Below are 21,677 nucleotides of genomic sequence, written 5' to 3'. Positions count from 1 at the left end.
GCGACTAAAGAGCAACTGCAGGTAATATTTTCTCTTCCTAAGTAGCAAATGAATGGAGCGTTCTTGTATCTCGTCCTGATTCTGGACACTCAGCTTGCAATAGTAACCACGTTCCTAACACTGTTGTCTAAGCTTTAAAACTAAGATTCCCTTTACAAGGTTCTTGTGCCATCTGCTTGTGTTCAGGAATTATTTTTGCCTGCTGTCTCTCAATTCTCCCTTTGCCTCCTTGGTATCTTATCATCTCATTAGTCGCTACAGAACAAACTTCCCTTTGGTATCTCTTGCAGTTCTTTTAAGCTTATTTTTTTTTAAAGTGGCCATTTTTCATTGTGTTGCTAGAAATCAGAGGGTTTTCCTAATGAGGCACATCCCTTTGCCTACAGCCGAGAATATCCTGACCCTCTCTGTATTTTACCACCCAAATTCAGTCAGACACAAATAGCTCATCCCTGCTTTCCATGATTAGTTCTTAAAATGCAAGTTGCAAGTAACACTAGGAATGAAACAAATGCATCACCCGTGTTTGTTAATGTTTTTGCTTATAGCTTAATCCCCAAAGAAGCAAGTCTTGACAAAAAAAATTATAATAATTCTTTCCTTGTCAAGCTGTGCAAACTATATTTGGGATACAGAGCACCTGTGCTTAAAGCTGCTGTTTGGGCACCTTTCAGCAGGTTCCGTATGTTGTTGTGCTTCTCCCATCTGAAGGTTTATCAATTCACACAGTCTCTGTGTAGCGATGAATCTGCTCAAAAAGAGGCAAAGCAGGCTTGGATAAAGAGTAAGAAAACTAATAAGTAATTAATAAAACTAGCAATCATATGCAGACACTCAGATAAAAGAGTTAGTGACATGAGCAGTTATTCTGCAGATCTCATAATCCTGGGAGCTGAGTTTATTTACAAGTTAATGGGATCAGTCGATAAGGGAGCTAATTGTCTCCTGAGATTTATAAAACAAACCATGAAAGCATTTTTAAAGAAATACCGAAATTATGAAAGAGCTAGGCCATTTGGCTTATTAGGTAGTCAAATTGGAGAAGTCAACTGGACACAGTATGCATGTGTGAAAGTACCCATTTTTATATATGGGCGTATATATGTAGACCAAAATAATTATGTTTATAAACTGCGTCCTCATCTCATTTCATATTAAACTTCAGTCTGTCAAGGTTGTCTTTCCTTCAGTGCCTTTGTAAAATGTAACGTTCTGATGTTAAATCATACAACCGCCAAGCTTTTCTTATTCGCACAAAACTCTGGAATGAATGCTGGGGACTGATTTGCACTGTTTACCAGCTGCAGAAGCTATGTAAATACACAAGAAATGAGAGGGAGATTTATGGTCTAACAGCAATATTTCAGTGCTGCCTCCTTCTAGGACTTACCTTTGCTAATTTTCATGCTTGCCATGGTTTTTCTTTCATTTACATCACAGCTAAAGAGGTCTAGCGTGCTTTCAAGACCTAAATATACATAAATGCAAAGTAACTTAAAGCATGTAGAAGAAGATAAAAATGATAGTAAGATAGTTAATACCATCACTTATGTGTTATATGATGATTTAATGCAAACGTGGGGATTGTAAGCAGGTTTCTCTAGGGTATGAAATTACACCACCAATTTGTACAAAGCAAATTTGCCATTAGTGTTGTTATCACGGTTGCTGATGAAACACAACATGACTAGTTGGTTCCTGAAATTCTGTCCAAAATAATGAACTAGGCTAAATCAGCATTTTAAACTCAAATGCCCCAAATAAAGTTCTCAATTTGGGATATTCTCCCCAGATCTTACTCTTTGGAGTTTCCATGTGTGTCACCGAAGGACATGGAGCCATTGAAATTCAAGTTTTAGGTAGGTAATTCTTTGTGCTGGCGCATGTATTGATTGCCTTTAATCTACCTTTATATGCATCTGTGCAGCATCACTGTCAGTGCTTTTCACCCCAAGAGAACACAGGGCCATCTCACCAGCGCAACACGTGAGAGCGGTGCAGAATTTCCGCTTCTTTTGTGGCTTTAAGTCATAAATTCAGAAGAAACATTCAGTTTTTCATGCTTCCTGCTCACTGTGCATAAAGTTCTGCTTAGGGAGCTGATAGAAAAGCTGTTTCATCCTGAGACATGACGTTGCCTGGCTTTGTGGCTCGATTCAGTCCCGTGTCAGGCAACCGCTTGTAGGATGGATGCCCATGTCCCCTGGATTTGCATCCTGCAAGGAGAGGCTGCACACATTGTTATTCCTAGGTACCCAGACCACAGTCTTTCATAAGAGAGCCTGGGAACTGCTGGCAGTCCCTTCAGCTAAGACCGAACCACTTACAAATTCTTATTTTCTCTGAATTAAAAAGTGCTGTAAGTCAGCGACAAGCCCAATACTTTTCTCTTAAACTTCTTAACAGACTTTGCTCTTCTATTTACTAGAAAAAGAGCCTCTTACTGGTGGTAATGACAGATGTAAATGACGACTTCAGAATTTGTATGGCAAGCTCAGGCTGAAGTATTAACACAGCAAATAGCTGCTGGCAGCCTTTTATTTTCAAAGGTTTTGCCTCCTATGCAGCTTTGTGACTCACAGGGTTGTCTTGACGTTGGCAGAGGAGAAAATTTCTCCCTTTGATTACTGCAGTTACGGCATCAATATTTGCCTTATTGGCAATTCTTGTTATCCCATTCATACCCCTGGACGCCATTCCTGTGCTCAGGTGCCTTTCTTCTACCCCAGGGAAATGGGATTGTTGTGGAGTCAGGTGTAATACCTGACTTTTGAGTCAGTACAATTGTTCTTTCTTGGTCTATTTTCTTTTCTCCTACTTGGAAATTCTAGAGGCCCTTTAATCACTGCACTCCACGCTCCCTTGAGCAACAAAATAGATCCTTCTATTTGGCTTTTAAGATTCCTGTTGACTTTAAAAGATGGATGTGGTTTCCCCTTTTTCCACTCATTTTCTCCTCTGCACTTTTTATATCTATTGTATTAAGAAAAAGACAGCAGAAGGGAAAAAAACAAAAACCACCACCAACAACAAAACCCCCAGAACCCAAACCTGCTCCAGATAGAGACTTTATGTTTCTGATGTCAGAACGCTTTGCCAAATGAAGCCCATAGAGATTAATTGTCTCTTTGCCCATTACAGTTGGATAAAGTGATTTTAGAGCGACTAGAGGCAGTCTAGTAAAAAAAGCAATTTCTTTCCACATAATTTTCTATGGCATTTGTGGTTTGTGTCTTTGTTCTCCTGCTCTCCGTGACTACCGTTTTTCCTTCAGAATTGTCTGCAGGGGACAATCACAAACCAAGGACAAAAACAGATTATTTACCAGTAACTTGAGTTCTCCTACAGGCTCATTTCCCCCCCAGAACCATTCCAGCTCCCTCCTCCCTATTCAGAGGTAGATATTAGCAGTCAGTTGAAGTAGGAGGGCAGAGCAGTGACTCACACCTGCCAGAGGTAAAGTGGCATTCAATTCATGCGCTAGTTGTACTTACCTGAAATTTGACAACTTCAACAGCTCTTTGATGGCGTTTGCATAAATTCCTCTAAAGACCACAAATCTGTGGAAGAGGTAACACAAACCTCCCCTTAAAATAGAAAAAGAAATTCAGTTACTGGTAAGTAATACAGTTTTATTAACAATGTTGAGCCATAAGGATTCCTGCTCATTCCCAGTAACCTGTAATAACCACACCATTTACTTATTTAGCGTGCCAAATTGATAACTATTATAAAAGTGTTTTACACTGAATATAAATGAACTAAACATTCCAGAATCTTTTCATAATTTATATTCTGTGAGAATTCTGAACCATTTTGAAGACAAAGATTTTTCTGAGAGCATGAGATGATACTAAACTTGATAGACTTAGGATGTAATATGTTTTTATCTCCCTGTAAAAAGCTGCAATATTTATGGCTCTGATTCCATACACATAATAACTCCAACTGATTTCGGTTGCTCAGAATTAATTCCTTAAAATAAATTACCTAATTCCCCCCAGGGCTTGACCCAAAGCTAAATGAAGTAATACAACTCTCTTGAATTCACTGGGCTTTGGATCATTGTCTTTTGAGTCTGTAACATTTAAACATAGTTAAAGTGCTTAGAAACAAAGGGAAAAAGACGCTTAGGAAAATTACTAAACAACATCTGGTGTGTTCGTGTCTGCTTGCTTGTATTCAGCTGTGAAACAATGTTTTTCTTCTTTACTGTGTTATAGGTAAAATGTGTAAGAGAAAATATCATCATAAATAATTCTTTAAAACAATCATGTTTCTGCCTAACCATCAACGCATCTTTCTATTTGCAGACATCTAGGAGCAATAACTTTCTTACTTGTAAATACTATAAACTTTCATCCTATGCAAGAAATTATCAGAATGGCTTCTAAGGACTTTTCTTAAACCTTCCAAGTTTTTTGTCTTTATTAAACTTCCTTTTTTTCTCAAGCTCCTCATTGTGACTTCCTGTGTTTATAAAACTTTTCATGTTTATTTCAGTGCCAGTTTATATTCATTCTAATTTTAATTTTCCAGTTTTGGTCTCTAAGGGAAAGCAGTATATAGGAACATGTTCTCAGATAAGTAATGATTTCACTGACGTAGTTTTGTTTGGTTTCAGTCAACTCGTCTCAGTGAGCTCAGAATCAAACCCAACATGTATTAGTAACCTGATAACCACCAAATTATCAGTAGCTGCATAAGTCACTATACCCTATGATCAGATCAGGAGGGAACATTTCTGGGAATATGTCCCATTGCCAGGGAGAATTATGAGTCCATATCTCAAATCTGGACCACATACTAGCGCAGAGGAGTAGAGGAGATAGATGATTTAATGCTGCTTAGCCTAGAAGTTGCTTTGTGTGAAAAATGCTTTTTTTGCTCTAAAGAATAGTACTGCAAACAGGAATGTTAACTCACTGTTGTACTTTCTTTCTACGTAGATACCCTGCAGTCACAGCTTATCAATATGGGTGTTATTCCTACACTAGTGAAATTGTTGGGCATTCATTGCCAAAACGCAGCTCTGACAGAGATGTGCCTTGTTGCATTTGGCAATTTAGCAGAACTTGGTAAGTCTACAGTATTAATCTCATATTTACATCCAGTTTTCATGAGGTTAAGACTAACAGAAGCCTTGCACTGACGCTTGTTCCATTCCTTCTGGTACATTCAATATTTAAAGCAAGCAGTTTCTGCTTATCGTCTCTAAAATCTATAGTTGTCTCCCTTCAGTAACTGAAATATATGTAGATACTTAGTACGACCTTATGTTTTATGTTAAAGTTCACTCAGGCACATTTTAAATCATCTAAACAGTATTTCCTGAGTGCTGCTACTTACTGTGAATTATTTATTAATAATATAATTAATGTATCCTGGTGTAGCTCCACAAAGTTACATCAGGATTAAATTTGGCTCATGGAAATCACCGAATGAAACTGAGACAGGCTCAGATCGTAAATCTGCCTATACAAGATTCCTTTAGGTGTAGAGCTTTAACATGTTCCAGACTAAACACTTGCATGTATAAATCATTAAAACTACTAAGCTGTAGATGTTATTTTTCCTAAGTTTAGTTAAAACTTCGTTTAAATGGAAGTTTGTGGTCCTGCTTTGATCCAGTGTCTTTGCAAGGGGATTAGTTTTCATTGGAATTCCACAAGGTGTAAACCAAAAGGTTGTTAGGGCCCATGTTTTATTATCGCTCATGTTTTACATTGCTGTCCTTCTTTCGCTAAACTATTCTGCGAAATTTTAGTCTTATGAGGTTTTTTTGCACTGAAGTACAATAATATAGCAGTTGTGATATCATCCAGTATTTTTTAAGAAGATTTGGCAGTTTAAAATATGAAAAAAACCCATCTGTGAATCTGTACTATTTGGTGGCCTGAAGTTATTCACAACTGTCCTAAGTTCATAGATTTCAAGGCCAGAGAGAATATCATGTTATCTAGTGTAGTCTGACCACACACATAATACCTTTGCTTATAGCAGCCAAATCTACTCAGCAAAACAACAACGGAAAGAGCCATCAAAATCGCACTAAAGGAATGAATAGATCAGAGGTCTTCAAGGTGGGCACTATGTATTGTGTCTGCACAGCAGAAAATATAATATGAGTCATACTCTGGAAATTCTAGTGCGAAAATGCAGCTAAAACCGTAAGGATATTAGATATAACAAATGGTATATTCACTGAGAACTACATTCCCTGTCCTTCTTGGAAAGATCCAGCTCTGTCCAGTTGAGAAATAGGAACCATGGGAAGGAAGCCCAACAGCAGCTGCTTCCCTTCCCGCATGCTGGAAAGATGCTTGTCCTTTAAGACTGGCACAAAATTAATTTAGCTTGTAATACCTTAATCTCCCTTAAGCAATAGCTTAGTCAATCACATTGTAACTGTAATAGTTTATTTTTGTCTTGTAACTTCAGGGAATTTTATTGTCAGGTTATCATTTTTCATCACTTCAGAGACAACTGCATTGCATAAATCCCTTGAGAAGCATTATATGAAACTCTCATTCTGTGTCAAAGCAGGGCAAAAACCCAAAAAAAAAGTGAATGATGGTTCTGCTTTTAAAAATACAGGAAAGGTTAAAAATCCACTTTGAATCTGCTATGCAGTTGTGCGTATTGGAAGAAAACAATAATGGAGTGTGCACAAAAGGGTCTGGGTCTGCTGTTCGTGCTTTTCCCCAGTGCTTGGGGTCAATTCTATATTAAAATCATCCCTAACCCTCCACTGGAGCAGTAGCAAAGCTTCTGGAAGGTTTTCCTAACTACAGATGGCTCTCAGGAGGTGGCAACTGGAGAATGCAGAACACCAGCCCCACCACCTGCATCCCCTGTAATGCTGCCAGCAAGGGGGAATAAGATACAGGCACTGCAGCAAGAGATGCTTTTGTTTAACCTATATTTGAAGAACCATTATTTGCTGGCCAACCTCCTGGTAGTGAGGGAACCCATCTGTAAAGGTGTTCTATGCTGTCTATGCAGTATGAAACAGCCCCGCAACAGCGACACAGGGATTGCAAAGGAAATGCCACCGTCATACAACCACATCAATATTAAAGCATTCAGTGTGGCCCTTCATCTCTCCCATAGAAAATGCGGCATATGATCTGTCAGTCTTCCTGTTAAGCTGAGGGGAATCAAAGACTTATATATATATATATATATATATATATAATGTATATATATTTTCTTAATGTTACTGTTTCTATAGCTACCTTTACATTATGTTGGGCAGAAGCAGCCCCAACAGCCTTGATAATAGATGTATAGATTTTTAACAGCCTTAATCATAATTAATTCAGGTCAATGCATTTATCATAAAGTGTTAGACATGTTTCTTTTCATTTGATGACAAGCATGAGTCTATTGTTCCTGTCTGTGAAGAGCACTTAGTCATCTTACTGAATAAATCTGGTGATAAAGAGAAAAAATAGTCCTACCTTTTGATGTTGCTTGTTGACTTGATACCGAATTTTTCCTTTTGCTTCGCAGAGTCAAGTAAAGAGCAGTTTGCCTACACAAACATTGCTGAAGAGCTTGTGAAACTGTTCAAGAAGCAAATAGAACATGATAAAAAAGAAATGATTTTTGAAGTTTTGGCTCCCCTGGCAGAAAATGGTGGGGATTCTTGTTTTCTTACACTTTTTAAAAAAAAATAAATCATTCCCTTATATGTATTTTGGTGCCTTTTACAGGAGCTAAATGCAAAGTAACCGGCTGCCTCATTCAGCCATGGGTGATGGTTGCGATGACAGTTCGATATGACATGAATAGGTCTTAATTGTCTGAGCATCTCACAGGAGCCAACAAACTGTAAATGCCAATTCCACTTCTGATTCACTCTGTATTTGATTAGGTTATATTTTATCTCCCTGTACCTCCAGTGGGAATATTAAAGGTGCAATACGTGCAGGATCCCCCTGCCGGGATGTTCCTCCCAAATGAGCTCTGGGTGGTTTGTGTAACCTACTGTCTGCCCTTAAAGGAAACAGAATTGAGTTACCGGGTGGAACTGGACTGAAGTGGGGGGCATTCTGAATGTGGGAGACACCACAGTCTATAGATGGCTCTATAACCTTGGTTTAATCACCTCAGCACTAAAGCTCTTTTGAATGCAATCAAGTATGAGGTAGAATTGTGGACTCTGTTAGGTTTCATCCTACTCTGTTGCACACACACACTGTATCTGTTGTACATAGTATAAATCAGGATAACTTTTTAAATCGAAGTAAACATTTATTTTGTCTTTTATCTTAAGCAGTATGCGAAAATAGGATTCCTTTTTTGAGTTCTAAAAATGCACATTTTGTCCAAATAAATTAATTTGCTCTATAACAACAACTAGCAAGTTGCTCTAAGTTCCGTACTTGGAGACTGAATTGGATCCAAGCTTTTGCAAGTTTGACTCAGTTCAAATGCTTACTTTTTCTTAGACTATGTTTTATAGGAGCAATAAAATTCATTAAGTTTACTGCTGCTGAATATAACTCAGGTGCTTGCAGGTAATGAGACATTCAGCTGAACTCTTCCACTGGGGATTCAAGGCACACTTAACTAAGTTCACTGTGCTGGTACCGTTCAGGTGCTTTTCATTGTAAATAATCAGCAATAGGTCAAGAGGCAAAAATATCTAAATGAAGTATTTGCAGTCTAGATTTCAGTGGTTGGGGTTTTTTAGGGTTTTGTTTTGTCGTTGTTTCAGGACACTGGTATAGTGATTTATATTTCACAGCACACCCGCAACCCAGTATTCTATAACTAAAGGAACTCTCTATCCTTTTGAAGTACTTCAGTAAAAAAATACTGATTTATAAAAATGCCAACTGGATATTTTGCATTCCCTAACAAAGTTCACAAGAAGGTCAGTTGCTCTTGGAGGAACAATGAATTTAACTCAGGTGAAAAACCTGGTGACGACAGGAAATTGAGAGTCAGGCACATCCTTCACCAGAAGTAGAAAACTTTTCCTCACCCAATTTTCACTTCTAAACTAGATGAAAAAGATATTTCCAAAGCTTTGGCTTCTCAAAATATTTTAATTTGGGTTAAACTCCTTATTGTATAAACACCATTGCATGCAGAAAGCTAAAAGAAATCCATTGTTCGCACATTTGTGCTGAGGTTTGTGACTGTGCTTTCTAAAAATCAGCATGCAAAACCTACCAGAATCCCTTTCACCTAACAGAAGGACATAACAGCATGAGCCAACCCGCCATTCCCGCTCAACAGAAAGGGAGATTTGGAATGTAAAGGAGATTCCCAGCTTTGATTCACAAGTAAAAATCTGTTAAAATTGTGTTGTAGAAACAACAGGAAAAATATTGCTCCCAAGTCCTATTTCACCACCTGAAAAACATTGACCACCTTCTCTGTGGAGCCCGGTTCCCCATAAAAACTACAATGAGTTCGCCTCAGCAGTTCCCAGGTTTTCTTCAGTCACAACAAACTTCTCTCCCAACCCAGCTTTTTGCATTTGGCCTCACTGTACTCCTGGAGCCCTTGCAATGAATACCACAAATCTTGGCAAGCTAAAAGAAATGGGTGATTACTTGCTCTGAGATTTCATCCAAAAGTTCTGTGTTTTGTGCTTGCATGTCTCGGTCAAGTCAGTAGCTCTTCTGTACTTAAAGAGAATAAGAAACCCTAAGTTCGTTCTGCACCACAGTCCGAAGTCTCTGAAAAGCCCAAACAGTCCCTCTGAGTGATGACTGAGATGCCACAAGTTTGCTGTAGAGAAATATCCTCATTTTTGAGGAGCAAAGAGCGGCTCCATACAGCTTCAGGGAATAGTTGTACTGGAAAGGCAGCCAGAGCTGGGGGAGACCCTGGGAATAATAACATAATAATAAATAATAACAGAAGTTGGCCCTGAGAATGTAAAATTTAAAAGTTACAATTTTATCTACACAAGCTGTCAGTGAGATCATTGGCATCACTGCTTCTTTTCATAGAATCATAGAATCATTTCAGCTGGAAGAGACCCTCAGGATCATCGAGTCCAACCATAACCCAACTCAACTCCAGCACTAACCCATGTCCCTAAGAACCTTGTGTAAATGCCTTTTAAACCCCTTCAGGGATGGTGACTCCACCACTGCCCTGGGCAGCCTGTTCCAATGTCCAACAACCCTTTTTGGGAAGGACTTTTTCCTAATATCCAATCTAAACCTCCCCTGGCAGTCTGCCCTGCATGTATGTACAACAGATATACTTAAAGTAATGATTCTGACTGCTCTTACCCCTGCTGTTCTTCAGATGTCATTAAGCTGCAGCTGGTTGAAGCAGGCTTGGTCGAGTGCTTACTTGAGATCGTTCAGAAGACTGTGGACAGTGACAGAGAGGATGATATTGCAGAGCTTAAAACAGCTTCTGATCTTATGGTTTTATTATTGCTTGGAGGTAAGTACGGTGTGTCGCCACCTTCTGCAAAGCAGCAGCAGGTACCTGTAAGTGCCATTTGGCTGCTGAATTTTACTATTTAATTGTCTAAATAACCTAGAGGACCTGCTACCTGCCAGTTAACATTCAATGGGGCAGATCTTGTCTCTCATCCCATTGCAGGGCTGGATTAATTGTAGTGAAGCCAGCAGAGCTTCCCGGACATAAAGAGAAGGATTTTCCCTAACAAACACTTCTTTGGCTTGCTGACTGTCTGTGCTTTTTACCCCAGATGAATCCATGCAGAAGTTATTTGAAGGAGGAAGAGGCAGTGTGTTCCAAAGAGTACTTTCATGGATTCCTTCCAACAGCCATCAGCTACAGCTTGCAGGAGCACTGGCTATTGCAAATTTTGCCAGAAATGGTAAGAATATGCCATAGTAGCTTATGTTAATTTATATGTGTCCTTCTATAATGCTCTGTCTGTACAGCTACAAACAAAAGCTGTGCATCATGGTAAAGCTGTTATTAAGCTATATAGCAACATCAGCAGTTTTATATTTTACAGTCCCAAAAAGCATTAAGCCTACTTTAAAAATACTGTTTCACATTTATAGAGAGGTATAGGTGATTCCTGCCTTCTTCAGTGTTTCTTATATCACTCCCCTGAATTTGTCATGAGCACTACGACTCCCATTGACAATGGTGGTCAAATTCTCAACAATAAAATCTAGGAAGGGGCAAGGAAATAACCCTTCTATTCTTAAAAAGCTCTTGTAAAAATCTTAGTAATAATCTTCCATTCACAAGTGACTTCTCTCATCTCGCACAGACGGAAACTGCATCCATATGGTGGATAATGGCATAGTTCAAATCCTGATGGATCTGCTAGACAGACATGTGGAGGATGGAAATGTAACTGTGCAACACGCTGCACTGAGCGCTCTCAGAAACCTGGCTATTCCTGGTAAGCTCACTTTGCATCGCCAATTACCCAAAGGTGAAATTGTGTTCTGTCACTGCACGAGGGTGGGAGAGCTGACAGTCCTGGAGGCAGCTCAGATTGCTGCTTTTCATTCAGGCCCGTCATTGCTTTCATGTCTTTTGCGCAGCAGCTGTGACCAGCAGTTTTAAATATATTGCAGGACTACTGAGTGTCTTTTGCCACTTTGACCCCCCAGTATCATCCCCAACTAAGGCAAGGGTGGCTCTGTAATAGGCAGGGAGCTGAGGAGCCCCTGAGGATGGTTTCTCCATCCTTTCTGTCTAGAGCACACATCCTGGTTATTGCTGCTGTTCCATCTGGGGTGTCTCTCACAGCTGAGCGTCCCCACCAGACAGCAGTGCCCACTTGTAATTTCCTCAGGCTTTGACAATTCCCAAACTGGAGCTGGCGGAAGCCTGTTAGAATAGCCAGCCTATTGCAGTTAGTTACTGTTTGTAGGCAATGAACTGAACGCTAATTTTGTCATTTTTAATAACTTAATTTGCATTAGTTTTGATTACGCAAGCATAGAAGGCAGAGTACATGCGCATAAAAACAAAGCAAGTCTGTAATACTTGTCTATGCCTTCTCATACTGAGCCAAAAATAAAGTCTTTCATCCATTTAACCTTGTTTTACTATTTTCAGTTTTGACAAACGATAACTTTTTAAAAATGATCATGCATACATAACTAAACCTGTGCAGCTTTAGAGGTTTGCCATTTGCTTACCCTTTTCAGGTGAGTAATTCTATTAACTTCACCAGTCTGCAGGCTTCCCTGCCGCCTGTGCTCAAGGATGTCTGCCAGAGACCTATGGAAGATATAATGTATATTGTTACAGAAAAATAAGCAAGTAATAACTGGCCTCAGTGGTGAACTGCTTGTTAAACACTACTCTCAATATGAAATAAGTACTTTTTCTAAGTATCATATTAGACCAAGTTTGCACCATACGTATATTGCAGAGAGGTTCATGAAAGTAGAGAATGTAGACTAGCGGAGGGAATGAAAGAGTCTGAGGCAGCTACAGGCTCAGACATTTCAGGCCACAGCGTTGTTTGTATAAAGTATTGGAACCGAGTAAGAAGTTACTTTACTAATTGGATGTTTTAGTGCCTTTGCCTATGTGAAACAGAAGGTTGTTGTTGGGAATCAGAGAAGTTTCCTCAGATTTGGGAGCTCAAGTACTACCCTGAGCTTCTGCTTCACGTGTTTTGTAGAGAGCTCCTTCCCTAGCCCAAGGGGGCAAAGTCTAGTCTTCAGTTTACATTCAGGCTGAACACTGGAAATTGGATGTACATGGTAGGGAAAAGCAGTTAATTTCACACCTGTGTCGTAGCAACCATGAGGTTTTTCCACAACTCAGTATTATCAGTGCACACTCACATTCCTGAAGTGTTCACAAGCTGGTTTTCAAACTGTCTGAAAATTTGCTTCAAGACCGTTTTAGAAATAAGATGCATCTTCCAGAAATGCTCTTGAGATCATTCCTGTTCTTTATTCATGCAGTTGTAAATAAGGCTAAGATGCTCTCAGCTGGTGTTGCAGAAACTGTATTGAAATTTCTCAGATCGGAGATGCCCCCTGTTCAGTTCAAGCTGCTGGGAACATTAAGAATGTTAATAGATGCACAAGGTAAAAATAAACTGTTCTCTATGTTAAGTGATTCTCTTTGGTTCAGTCTGTGATATGCTGCCAAGATTCTTACAAGAGGGAAGCAGAGGGTTCATTCTTGAAGTCTTGGAATAAATCTAATATATATGTAAAGGGAGAGGAATGTGGGTTGATTTTTCTTCTTCAGAACTCCTAAATTGACTGCCAGGACCCAGAAAATAGGCGTCAAATGCTTATTTACTTTTGTACTGAAGAACACTCCTACTGTCACATTACGAGTGTGTAACTGAGGCGTGTTTTACGCAACCACTCCTGTTCTGCTGTTCACTTACTGCATTTCCTGGCTGTACCTGCAGCAGATTAGTGCACCTGTTAATTAATTAACTGCAATTCCAAAAAGGAACAAGCACCTTTTAGTTCATCACCTTGTTCCAAGATAAGAATTTATAAAATCTGAGGTCTGCTAAAAAACAAAAGTAGTTAATGAGATAAATTAGCCAAGTATTTATTTTTGACCCAGTCCTCCAGAAGATCCATTCTAGTTCCAGCAAAACTATTAGACTTGAAATAGAAATTCACTGGAGAAACTTATGTGACTTATAAAAGCCAATAACTGACCACAGTGCTCCCTTCTGCACTTATATTTTTGACCTAGCCCACCGGGGATGTGACATCGCCTGTGTTTTCCCTGCTGTTAACCAACACACAAATCTTATTAACTGGGCTGATGTTGTTTTCAAAAACCGAATTATGAATGTTTTTCTGCATTTTATTTCCATTTTGACTGGCTTTACTTGCTCCCACGCCGCTTAGACTTTTCCCACTGCTAGTGCAAGCTAGTTAAGTTCTGTTTAACCAACTGCTAGTTAGTAACTTTGTTGTTGTGTTGTTGGCTCCGGCATCATGCAGCAGAAGCAGCTGAACAGCTGGGCAAAAACATCAAACTGGTGGAACGGTTGGTGGAGTGGTGTGAAGCCAAGGACCACGCAGGTGTGATGGGAGAGTCCAACAGACTACTTTCTGCACTTATAAGACACAGCAAATCAAAAGTAAGTCAGTAGTAAAAAAGGTGAGCTTGTAAGAGCTAAGAGTTACCTCTGCACTTGGTGTTGGTAGGTGTGTGATCCTTCCAGAGAGCCAGGCTGGTTAATTCATGGGTTGCATCCCCTCGGCGACCTGCCGGTCAGACACAAGTGCCAGGTTTAAAGGCTCGCTGGAACTATATGGTTAAAAAAATAATGAAAACTGAAACAAAGCAAAACAATTTCAGAGTTGGAGGCCGGTTGAAGGAATACTCTTCACATTTATGTGGCTAAATCTCGACTCGTTTGTATTGTATCCTCTAGAAGTTCAGCATGCTGCATTTTGTACATTTTAAGGATGCTATATATGAAGAGTCATTGCACTCAGTTGTTATGATGTTGCTATATATTTATATAAAATTGAGACCCAGGAATAGCCTGTCCCACTGCTCTTCATATAGCATATTCCAGAGTTTTAAGATTCTAATGGAACATTATAAATTATCATTTATTCCAAATTCCAGGAGAAGCTTGCTTGTACATGATAAAAGGCGTGACATTAAGAGAAACTGGGACAAATAGTTCTGCCACCCTCACCCCATCACATTCGCATCAGCTAAATACCTTTACACAAGCAGCCCAAAGGCACAGTGTGTCGGGCAAAACAGAGCCTGAGAAGGGACAAAACCATCACAGAATCACAGAATGTCAGGGGTTGGAAGGGACCTGGAAAGCTCATCCAGTACAGTCCCCCCATGGAGCAGGAACACCCAGATGAGGTTACACAGGAAGGTGTCCAGGTGGGTTTTGATCTGGAAACAAGCTGTTTCAGGCTCAGACTTCATTTAGTGTGATCACCGACAGGCTGCGTGACTGAGCTTAAATAACGAGCGTGATTTGGAGAACTCAGACTTAACAGCGACCTCTTCATTCCCGCACGGCATTTGCAAAGTGAAAAACGTATCATGGACTTAATCTATACTGAGCATCTCTGGAAACAAATCAAGAGACCTTAGAGATTTAAATCTTTCCTGATTTCTAATATTCCTGTCTCTCTAATGCTCATTCTCCATGTTTTGTTCAGCCTCTAAAACTGATCAGATTTCATTTTTTCCGAGTTCTCAGTTTTCCTACACCCCAAAGCCCAGTCCACAAGATGCAAACATAGATGGCATACACCACCACAGATGTGCACTTTTATCAATAGTCTCTACAGGAAAACAGTTCTAAATACAGAGACGCTATTGATGGCACCAAGTAAATATTAATATGGGAGTTAACAGAATGATCACTTTTGTGTGGTTCATGTACTCATAGAGGAAATGTGACTGGAAGACAACAGAGCAGGGTTTTTAATGCTTTTACTGCCCTCTAGGTTCGAATATGAGTACGACTGTATGGTTCTTTACAGCACATCCGATTTGAATTCCGGTTTTAATTTGAAAGGATTTCGGCTGATATTTACACAGGCAACAGTGGTTTAGAAAACTTACGTCTTATTCTGAAAAATGCAGTAGGTACTTGTGAGTTAAGCCACATGAGCACCAAACCTGAACTATTTGGTGCTGCCTCTTAGAGGGTGATGTTCACTATCAAAATTTAAAACAATGTTGTTATCAATGGTGCCGATTGATTCCCAAAGCTTATAGGGCCAAAATCCCACACCTATTCAAATAGAAATTAGCAGTTCCCAGATTACTCCATGAAGTCTCAAAACTACTCTGGAGATCCACCAGAAAAATAAAAAATAACAAGATACGTCATTACAAGTAAGGAAAGATATAAAAGTACTTACATGTTCGCGTACATTATGTCATTCAGAAAAAATAGGTTTTAAACACAAAATTCTTGAATAATTAGGCTATGGCTTGTGCCACTAGCATCTTCAATCTGGTTATCTAGGTTTCAAGGATTATGATCATATTGTGTCTGTTTCCTTGCATAGACAATTTTACTGCACAGTCTGTGCAAGCACTGGAACATAATTCTAAACTCATGTACCAGTTAATGAGTTTTGACTCGTGGCTGGAGTTAGAACAGGTTGTGTGCTTCAAATGGAAACACAACACATTGATTAAAAATCTAAATCTTTTTCAAGAAATAACTACTATTTCAAAACTTTGCGTACCCGCAGAACAAATCAAAAAATAATAAAAACCAAACCACATTTCCTTGAGCAGTTTTCCTTTGGCATGCCAAGGTACCTCATTTTCAGGCAAACATTTTGCAAGTACGTTTGGGACATATGGTGGTGAAAACATCAGGTGCAAACTCACTTTTTTAATGGCAATTAACAAGTAATTAAAGAGCTGTAGACACCAGAAATCTTTAATCATCCTTTGTCATGTATGTAAGTTGGATCAAATTTTGGACATGAAAAGAGAATCCCAGCTGCATATTGGTGTCCCAGAACTATCCTTCCCTAACTTCTTTTGTTCTTGAAAGAAAAGCAAATGCTTCTCCTTTTCCCACCCATTTCTGACAATCTTTGTTCAATTACACCATTTCTATTACATATTTGTGATCTCACCTCTCTGAACACGTTGAAGAAACTCTGAAGAGTCATTAAATATTTGATAACTGTATTAAAACTATATTCTTGTGCCTCCTTATGCCAAATATAAGGTTTGTTTGGTGCTTTTGATAAGCTGCTCTGAACATCACAACATAAAGAAGGGAAAACTAATCATCTTTGAACATCAGCTGAGTACAAGGATAGCAGAGTGGACTCATTGTGCACACCATAAGGACTTGAGTTACACAGTATAACCTGGAAAAGAGTTACATGTGTCTTAATTATGTGGTTAACTGGCTTGGTTTAACAGGTTGTATCTTACAGCTGCAGAGTAATAGCAGAAAGTTCACGGACATGCATGTACGTTGACATATAAAGTGATGATACGTGCATAAAGCCAATGAGTATCCTTACCCAAAGATAGCACAGCATCCTTGACAGCTCCGTTATTTAATACAGTTTGGACGCGACGCAGAATTTTTTCATTCCAATGTCGTTTATTTTAGGATGTAATAAGGACCATCGTACAGAGCGGTGGCATCAAGCATTTAGTAACCATGGCAACCAGTGAACACGTAATAATGCAAAACGAAGCTCTCGTTGCGCTGGCACTAATAGCGGCTTTAGAGTTAGGTGAGTATCCCAGCAGTCCACTCTACCTGTTTGCTTTGCGGTCGATGCCCAAGAGAACTCATAGAGGGAGAGTTGCGCGAGTTTCTTTCCAGTGCAGAGCAGCCTCCTCCTTCCACCTGCCATCAGCAGCACGGAAATACACAGCAGTGCATGCAGACATAGGCAATACAGAAAACTGGGCTTTGCTGCTTAGTGTGTGCTCCATCATTCTGGTAGGTGATCTAGAACGGCTCTCAGAACTTTCAGATTGTGGCTAAAACCCAAAAGGCTGACAGTAACGAAAAGTCATGCTTTAGAGCTGGTATGACCAAACTACAGTGCTACACTGGAATGGTTAATCCCCTTTTGAGAGGGCTTATCAAAGTAAAGCTTTCACTTATCTAATTTGGGAGAGCTAGAGAATACACACAGAGGCGGGCGATGCCCCTGAAACGTCTTTATTAAGTTGCACAAAAGTAGATGCAAGAGTTGCCCTATGAAGGCAGAGCTGACAACATCTTGACTTGCCTTTATAATGCCTCAGCTTACAAAACAAAAAGGTAAATGCTCAACAGAGGTTTTGTTAGCCTATTTGCTTATTAAGATAATGAACTAAACAAGCAACATTACGTATTTTTGCTCTTGCCATCGTTGTGCTACAGGAATGCTATGTTCAACTTCCAAATCATTACCAATGCATTAGGAAATTGTTTTAATTTAAAAAGAGTGTTCCTGTTCACATGGATCATGTAACCATTCTCTATCTTGTCTTCAGATATTTAAAGGTTTATGGCCCAAATTCAATCTATAATGTTTCTTAGAAAACCACATAGAAAGTAACTCGCTCTGATCTTGAGAAGTTTGTAACAGCCTTTACAATGGACCCTGAGCTCCCTCTACCACAGAATGAAGAATTGCACCATCTGTATTTACTGAGACAAAACTTCCAAAATCAAATTCAGGCCATGGAAGCCCTGAAAGCTGAAATATTCCAGGTGTTGGCCTACATAGCTAGAAACTCTGGTGGCTTTTCCATCAGCTCACTGCACATTTAAGATTGCACTTTATAATTAAACTCTATTATCACCCTTTCAAACATTTGCCTAGCGAGAGCTGTGATTCTTATTGTCATACCATCTAATATGTGCTTCGGTTTTATGCCAATGAGCTATAGATCACAGCACCGCTTTCACTACAGTGAGAGATCCAGGTTTAAATAAATGTCTGACATACAGAAGAATCAAAGCAAGCCACACTTTCCCAGATTTATAAATTTTCACTTGTATTTCAGTCACTGCTGAAAAGGATCTTGAAAATGCTCAGCTTGTTCAGATTCTACACAGACTGCTCTCAGATGACAGGAGTGCTCCAGAAATAAAATACAACTCCATGGTGCTGATCTGCGCCCTTATAGGATCCGGTGAGTACTGAGGAGGGGCTGCTTTCCTAAGAAAGAGATTTATGTTTTTACACTTAGTTCTGTCTTTTAGCCTCAACATCGAACACGTGCCAACACACTCTGAGACAGATTCTCCGTTCACAGTGAACGTACACAGAAGGCTTCAATTTACAATGACACTGTATTTGTAGTGTTAATTTATAGTGTCAGGAAAGCGGCTGTTAACTCAGTTTTGGATATTAACTGCAGAAACTGCACAGTATCAGGCACCTGGGAAGCAAAAAATGTATGTAGGTGTTTGTTGCTAAGTAGGAGTTCACTAGAGTGGCCTGAACTGGGCATGAAACAAAACCAACTGCTTTGGATCTCAACTGTGAGATGTCTCGAGTACAGGGCTTTAATGAGTTTTCTTAATTTTATGGGTTATTCCAAACCTTTCCTACCGTGCAATCCAGGATCAGGATCATAAAGTTGTCTCACAGTTTCAAGTAAAACATAAGGGCTGTAAACATGTGCACAGCACTGGGCAATGCACTGGGTGTTGTATTTGTATTAAACTCAGAGCTGAACTGTAAATGGACAGCTATCAGTGACCAAGCGCTGACACATCCATTTAAAGAACCATTTCACCCGCTTCACACCCCCAGAGCCGATTTGATACAGACAAGTGACATGATCTTTCAAGGCAAGCTCACTTAAGCTAGTTTCAGGAATAAAGCACAAAAATATTTTCATTAAATTACTTCCTAAGCATCTGTTTTGGAAGGCAGTCCAGGTGCACTTTCTTGACTGCTACACGGCAGCTTCATCATTCATCTCTACCTGAAACCCACGCAGTCTTTGTACGCCCCAGACCCCACAGTTTTCTCTTCATCCTCAAAAAGCAATTAAAAAGCAAATAAAAATATGACATGTACACACACATTTGCGTGCTTATGTGTGTACAGAGTACTGCTCTGTAGAAGTTTCCCACAACCACCAACCTTTTCTGTTCTTTTGCCAGTCTCATACAAAGCACCGTTTCTTCTACCATTCTTTTTTCCAGAACCTCTTCAGAAGGAAGTGCAGAGCATGGCGTTCCTAGAAGTCGTATCAAAACTCCGCAGCCATGAGAACAAAACTGTTGCCCAGCAGGCCTCGCTAACAGAGCAGAGACTCGCTGTAGAAAGCTGAGGAAGGTCTTGTTTCCAATGCATCCCATCACAGGTTTCAACTTTGTCCTTTGTCCTGTTGCCGCTCCCGCTGTGTTTTCCACTGTATCACTCGTGCATGCGTGTAATGTTCCCACACAAATTGATGAACTGCTGTAGGTACCCGTCCAAACAAGGTTTCTACAAATTCATAGGTGGTGTTAACATGAACCTGTCTCCACCCGTAACTGTTCTACTTGTATTCTTGTTGCTTGGGCCACATAGTAGAATGTGCATGTTGTAGTCCTATGATGATGTAGAAGTGGTACTACACAATGACTCTTCCCTCACGCCCCCTAACTGCAGAACAACGTACTACTAAATTAGGGACAATACGAGATGCAGCAAGTCCAGGCTAGAGTGCTGACTATAGGATTAAGAAGTAAATCTAGCTCCATTTTTGGTGCTTTGGAGAATCAGGTGTGAATGCAATGTACTGCTGCTCATTCACTGGTCTTGCCTATTAATGTCGAACTCGTGGTACCTAGAGGTAACAAATAAAAATTTCAGTGCTCTCACTTTATCCTGTGGTTTGTCCTTTTCTGTATTCACACACAGAAGCCGCGACCGCACCACCATGCACTGGTGAGGAGCCCTTTATGTTCCTGGCTCTGGCCCTGATGCAATCACTGCCTTTCAGCTGAGCGAATACAAGGGCAACAATCGCAGCCACTTTGACTGTGTGCGCTCACACAGAGGCACTGTGTGGTTTAACAATTGCGCGTTTGAACTGCAATACACTACACAATCCTTATCTCATAAAGCCGTGTGGGTATGGGCACTCTCAGGCTCGCTTGGGACTGGGATTTTGTTGGCGTTTTCTTGTAGGTGGCTTTTTAAAGTCCTCTCTTGCAGCAACTTTACAACCGAACCCCATCAAGTGAGAAATGCAGCAAGCAAGTCTTCCTTTTTCTCCTTTCGTAGGTAAAGGAGGTGGGAAATTGCCAGTTTAATCATCTGATTTCACAGCACCTCTTTTGTGGGTTTTATAACATGCCGTTGCACAAACCAGCAGACAACTCTAGCAAAACAGGGCGCAGTTGGGACAGCAGTTTCCAGCAAGCCAGCACACGTCAGACTGTGCGATACCATTGTCTAGCTTGATCAAGCCCACAATGCACAAAGGTGATAGGATCTATAACTTTCAAAGTGAATTCAGCACTCCAAGTGCTCAAGTGCCAGCATCAGAAGTTTCAGGCTCCTTGTTTATCAGCAGAAGAGGCAAACCCAGAGGCCAAGCACCCATGCAATCCCAGACCACCTGGTTTCAAAGACACTGCTTTTGACCTCCCCAAATTCACCTCCCAGCTCAGTGAAAGCCCTGGTTATCCCACAGGCACTGTGACGGGAAGATGCCGGTCATGCTGGGAAAGGGCTGATGCACACAAGCTGGGTGTGAAAAGAAACTTGACTCAAATAGTCAGTTTAAGCTCCGAGACTGTACTAAAACCCAGCAGATGCAGCAGGAGCATCCATGCAGCAGAGATTCTACGCCTATTTAATCCAATGCCAGAAACACAGAAAGAGCCTCTAACACCAAACTGTACAATGGCCTCTTGTTTAAAAAAATAAATTCAAAAGACATTTACTAGTAATAAATGCAATAAAGGCACTGACAGAGCATAGAGCTGCAAACACAAACCAGGACCCCACGACATCAGGCTCCAAACACCACAGAACCTCTGCACTGCTGAACATAACCAGCGTGTTTACAATTAGCGGACCCATTCAAGCCCGGCATGGAAATAATTTCCATTTATTTAAACAGATCCCAAAACACATTTGAAAGACCAGTTATCAATTACTTACCTGCTTCTAGAAAGAGACTATTCCTTTTGGCATTGGTATAAACTGCAGTGCTCACACTCACATAACCAACAAAGCTGTGACACTGACAAAATTCCCATTCACCTGGTTGTTTAACTGGACCTCAGGTTA

The 21,677-nt window shown here is 40.1% G+C and overlaps 1 protein-coding gene across 11 annotated transcripts in view; it reads left to right on the top strand.

Annotated features, from left to right (window-relative positions):
• Positions 1-20,262, top strand: part of RAP1GDS1 (Rap1 GTPase-GDP dissociation stimulator 1) — an 84,902-nt gene extending 64,640 nt beyond the window's left edge. For all 11 annotated transcript variants that reach the window (XM_065062376.1, XM_065062370.1, XM_065062372.1 and 8 more), the window contains 10 exons: positions 4,950-5,078; positions 7,516-7,641; positions 10,279-10,422; positions 10,694-10,825; positions 11,234-11,368; positions 12,897-13,022; positions 13,911-14,050; positions 17,045-17,171; positions 18,442-18,570; positions 19,595-20,262. In XM_065062376.1, coding sequence (XP_064918448.1) covers positions 4,950-5,078; positions 7,516-7,641; positions 10,279-10,422; positions 10,694-10,825; positions 11,234-11,368; positions 12,897-13,022; positions 13,911-14,050; positions 17,045-17,171; positions 18,442-18,570; positions 19,595-19,722 — 1,316 coding nt within the window. In that variant the 3' untranslated portion in view covers positions 19,723-20,262. The remainder of the gene's footprint in view (positions 1-4,949; positions 5,079-7,515; positions 7,642-10,278; positions 10,423-10,693; positions 10,826-11,233; positions 11,369-12,896; positions 13,023-13,910; positions 14,051-17,044; positions 17,172-18,441; positions 18,571-19,594) is intronic.
• Positions 20,263-21,677: the final 1,415 nt, after the last annotated feature.

This window comes from Columba livia, chromosome 4 (assembly GCF_036013475.1).
Source record: "Columba livia isolate bColLiv1 breed racing homer chromosome 4, bColLiv1.pat.W.v2, whole genome shotgun sequence".
Taxonomy (NCBI): Eukaryota; Metazoa; Chordata; class Aves; order Columbiformes; family Columbidae; genus Columba; species Columba livia.
Note: the sequence above shows the minus strand (reverse complement) of the source record. Positions and strands in the feature narration are given on the sequence as shown.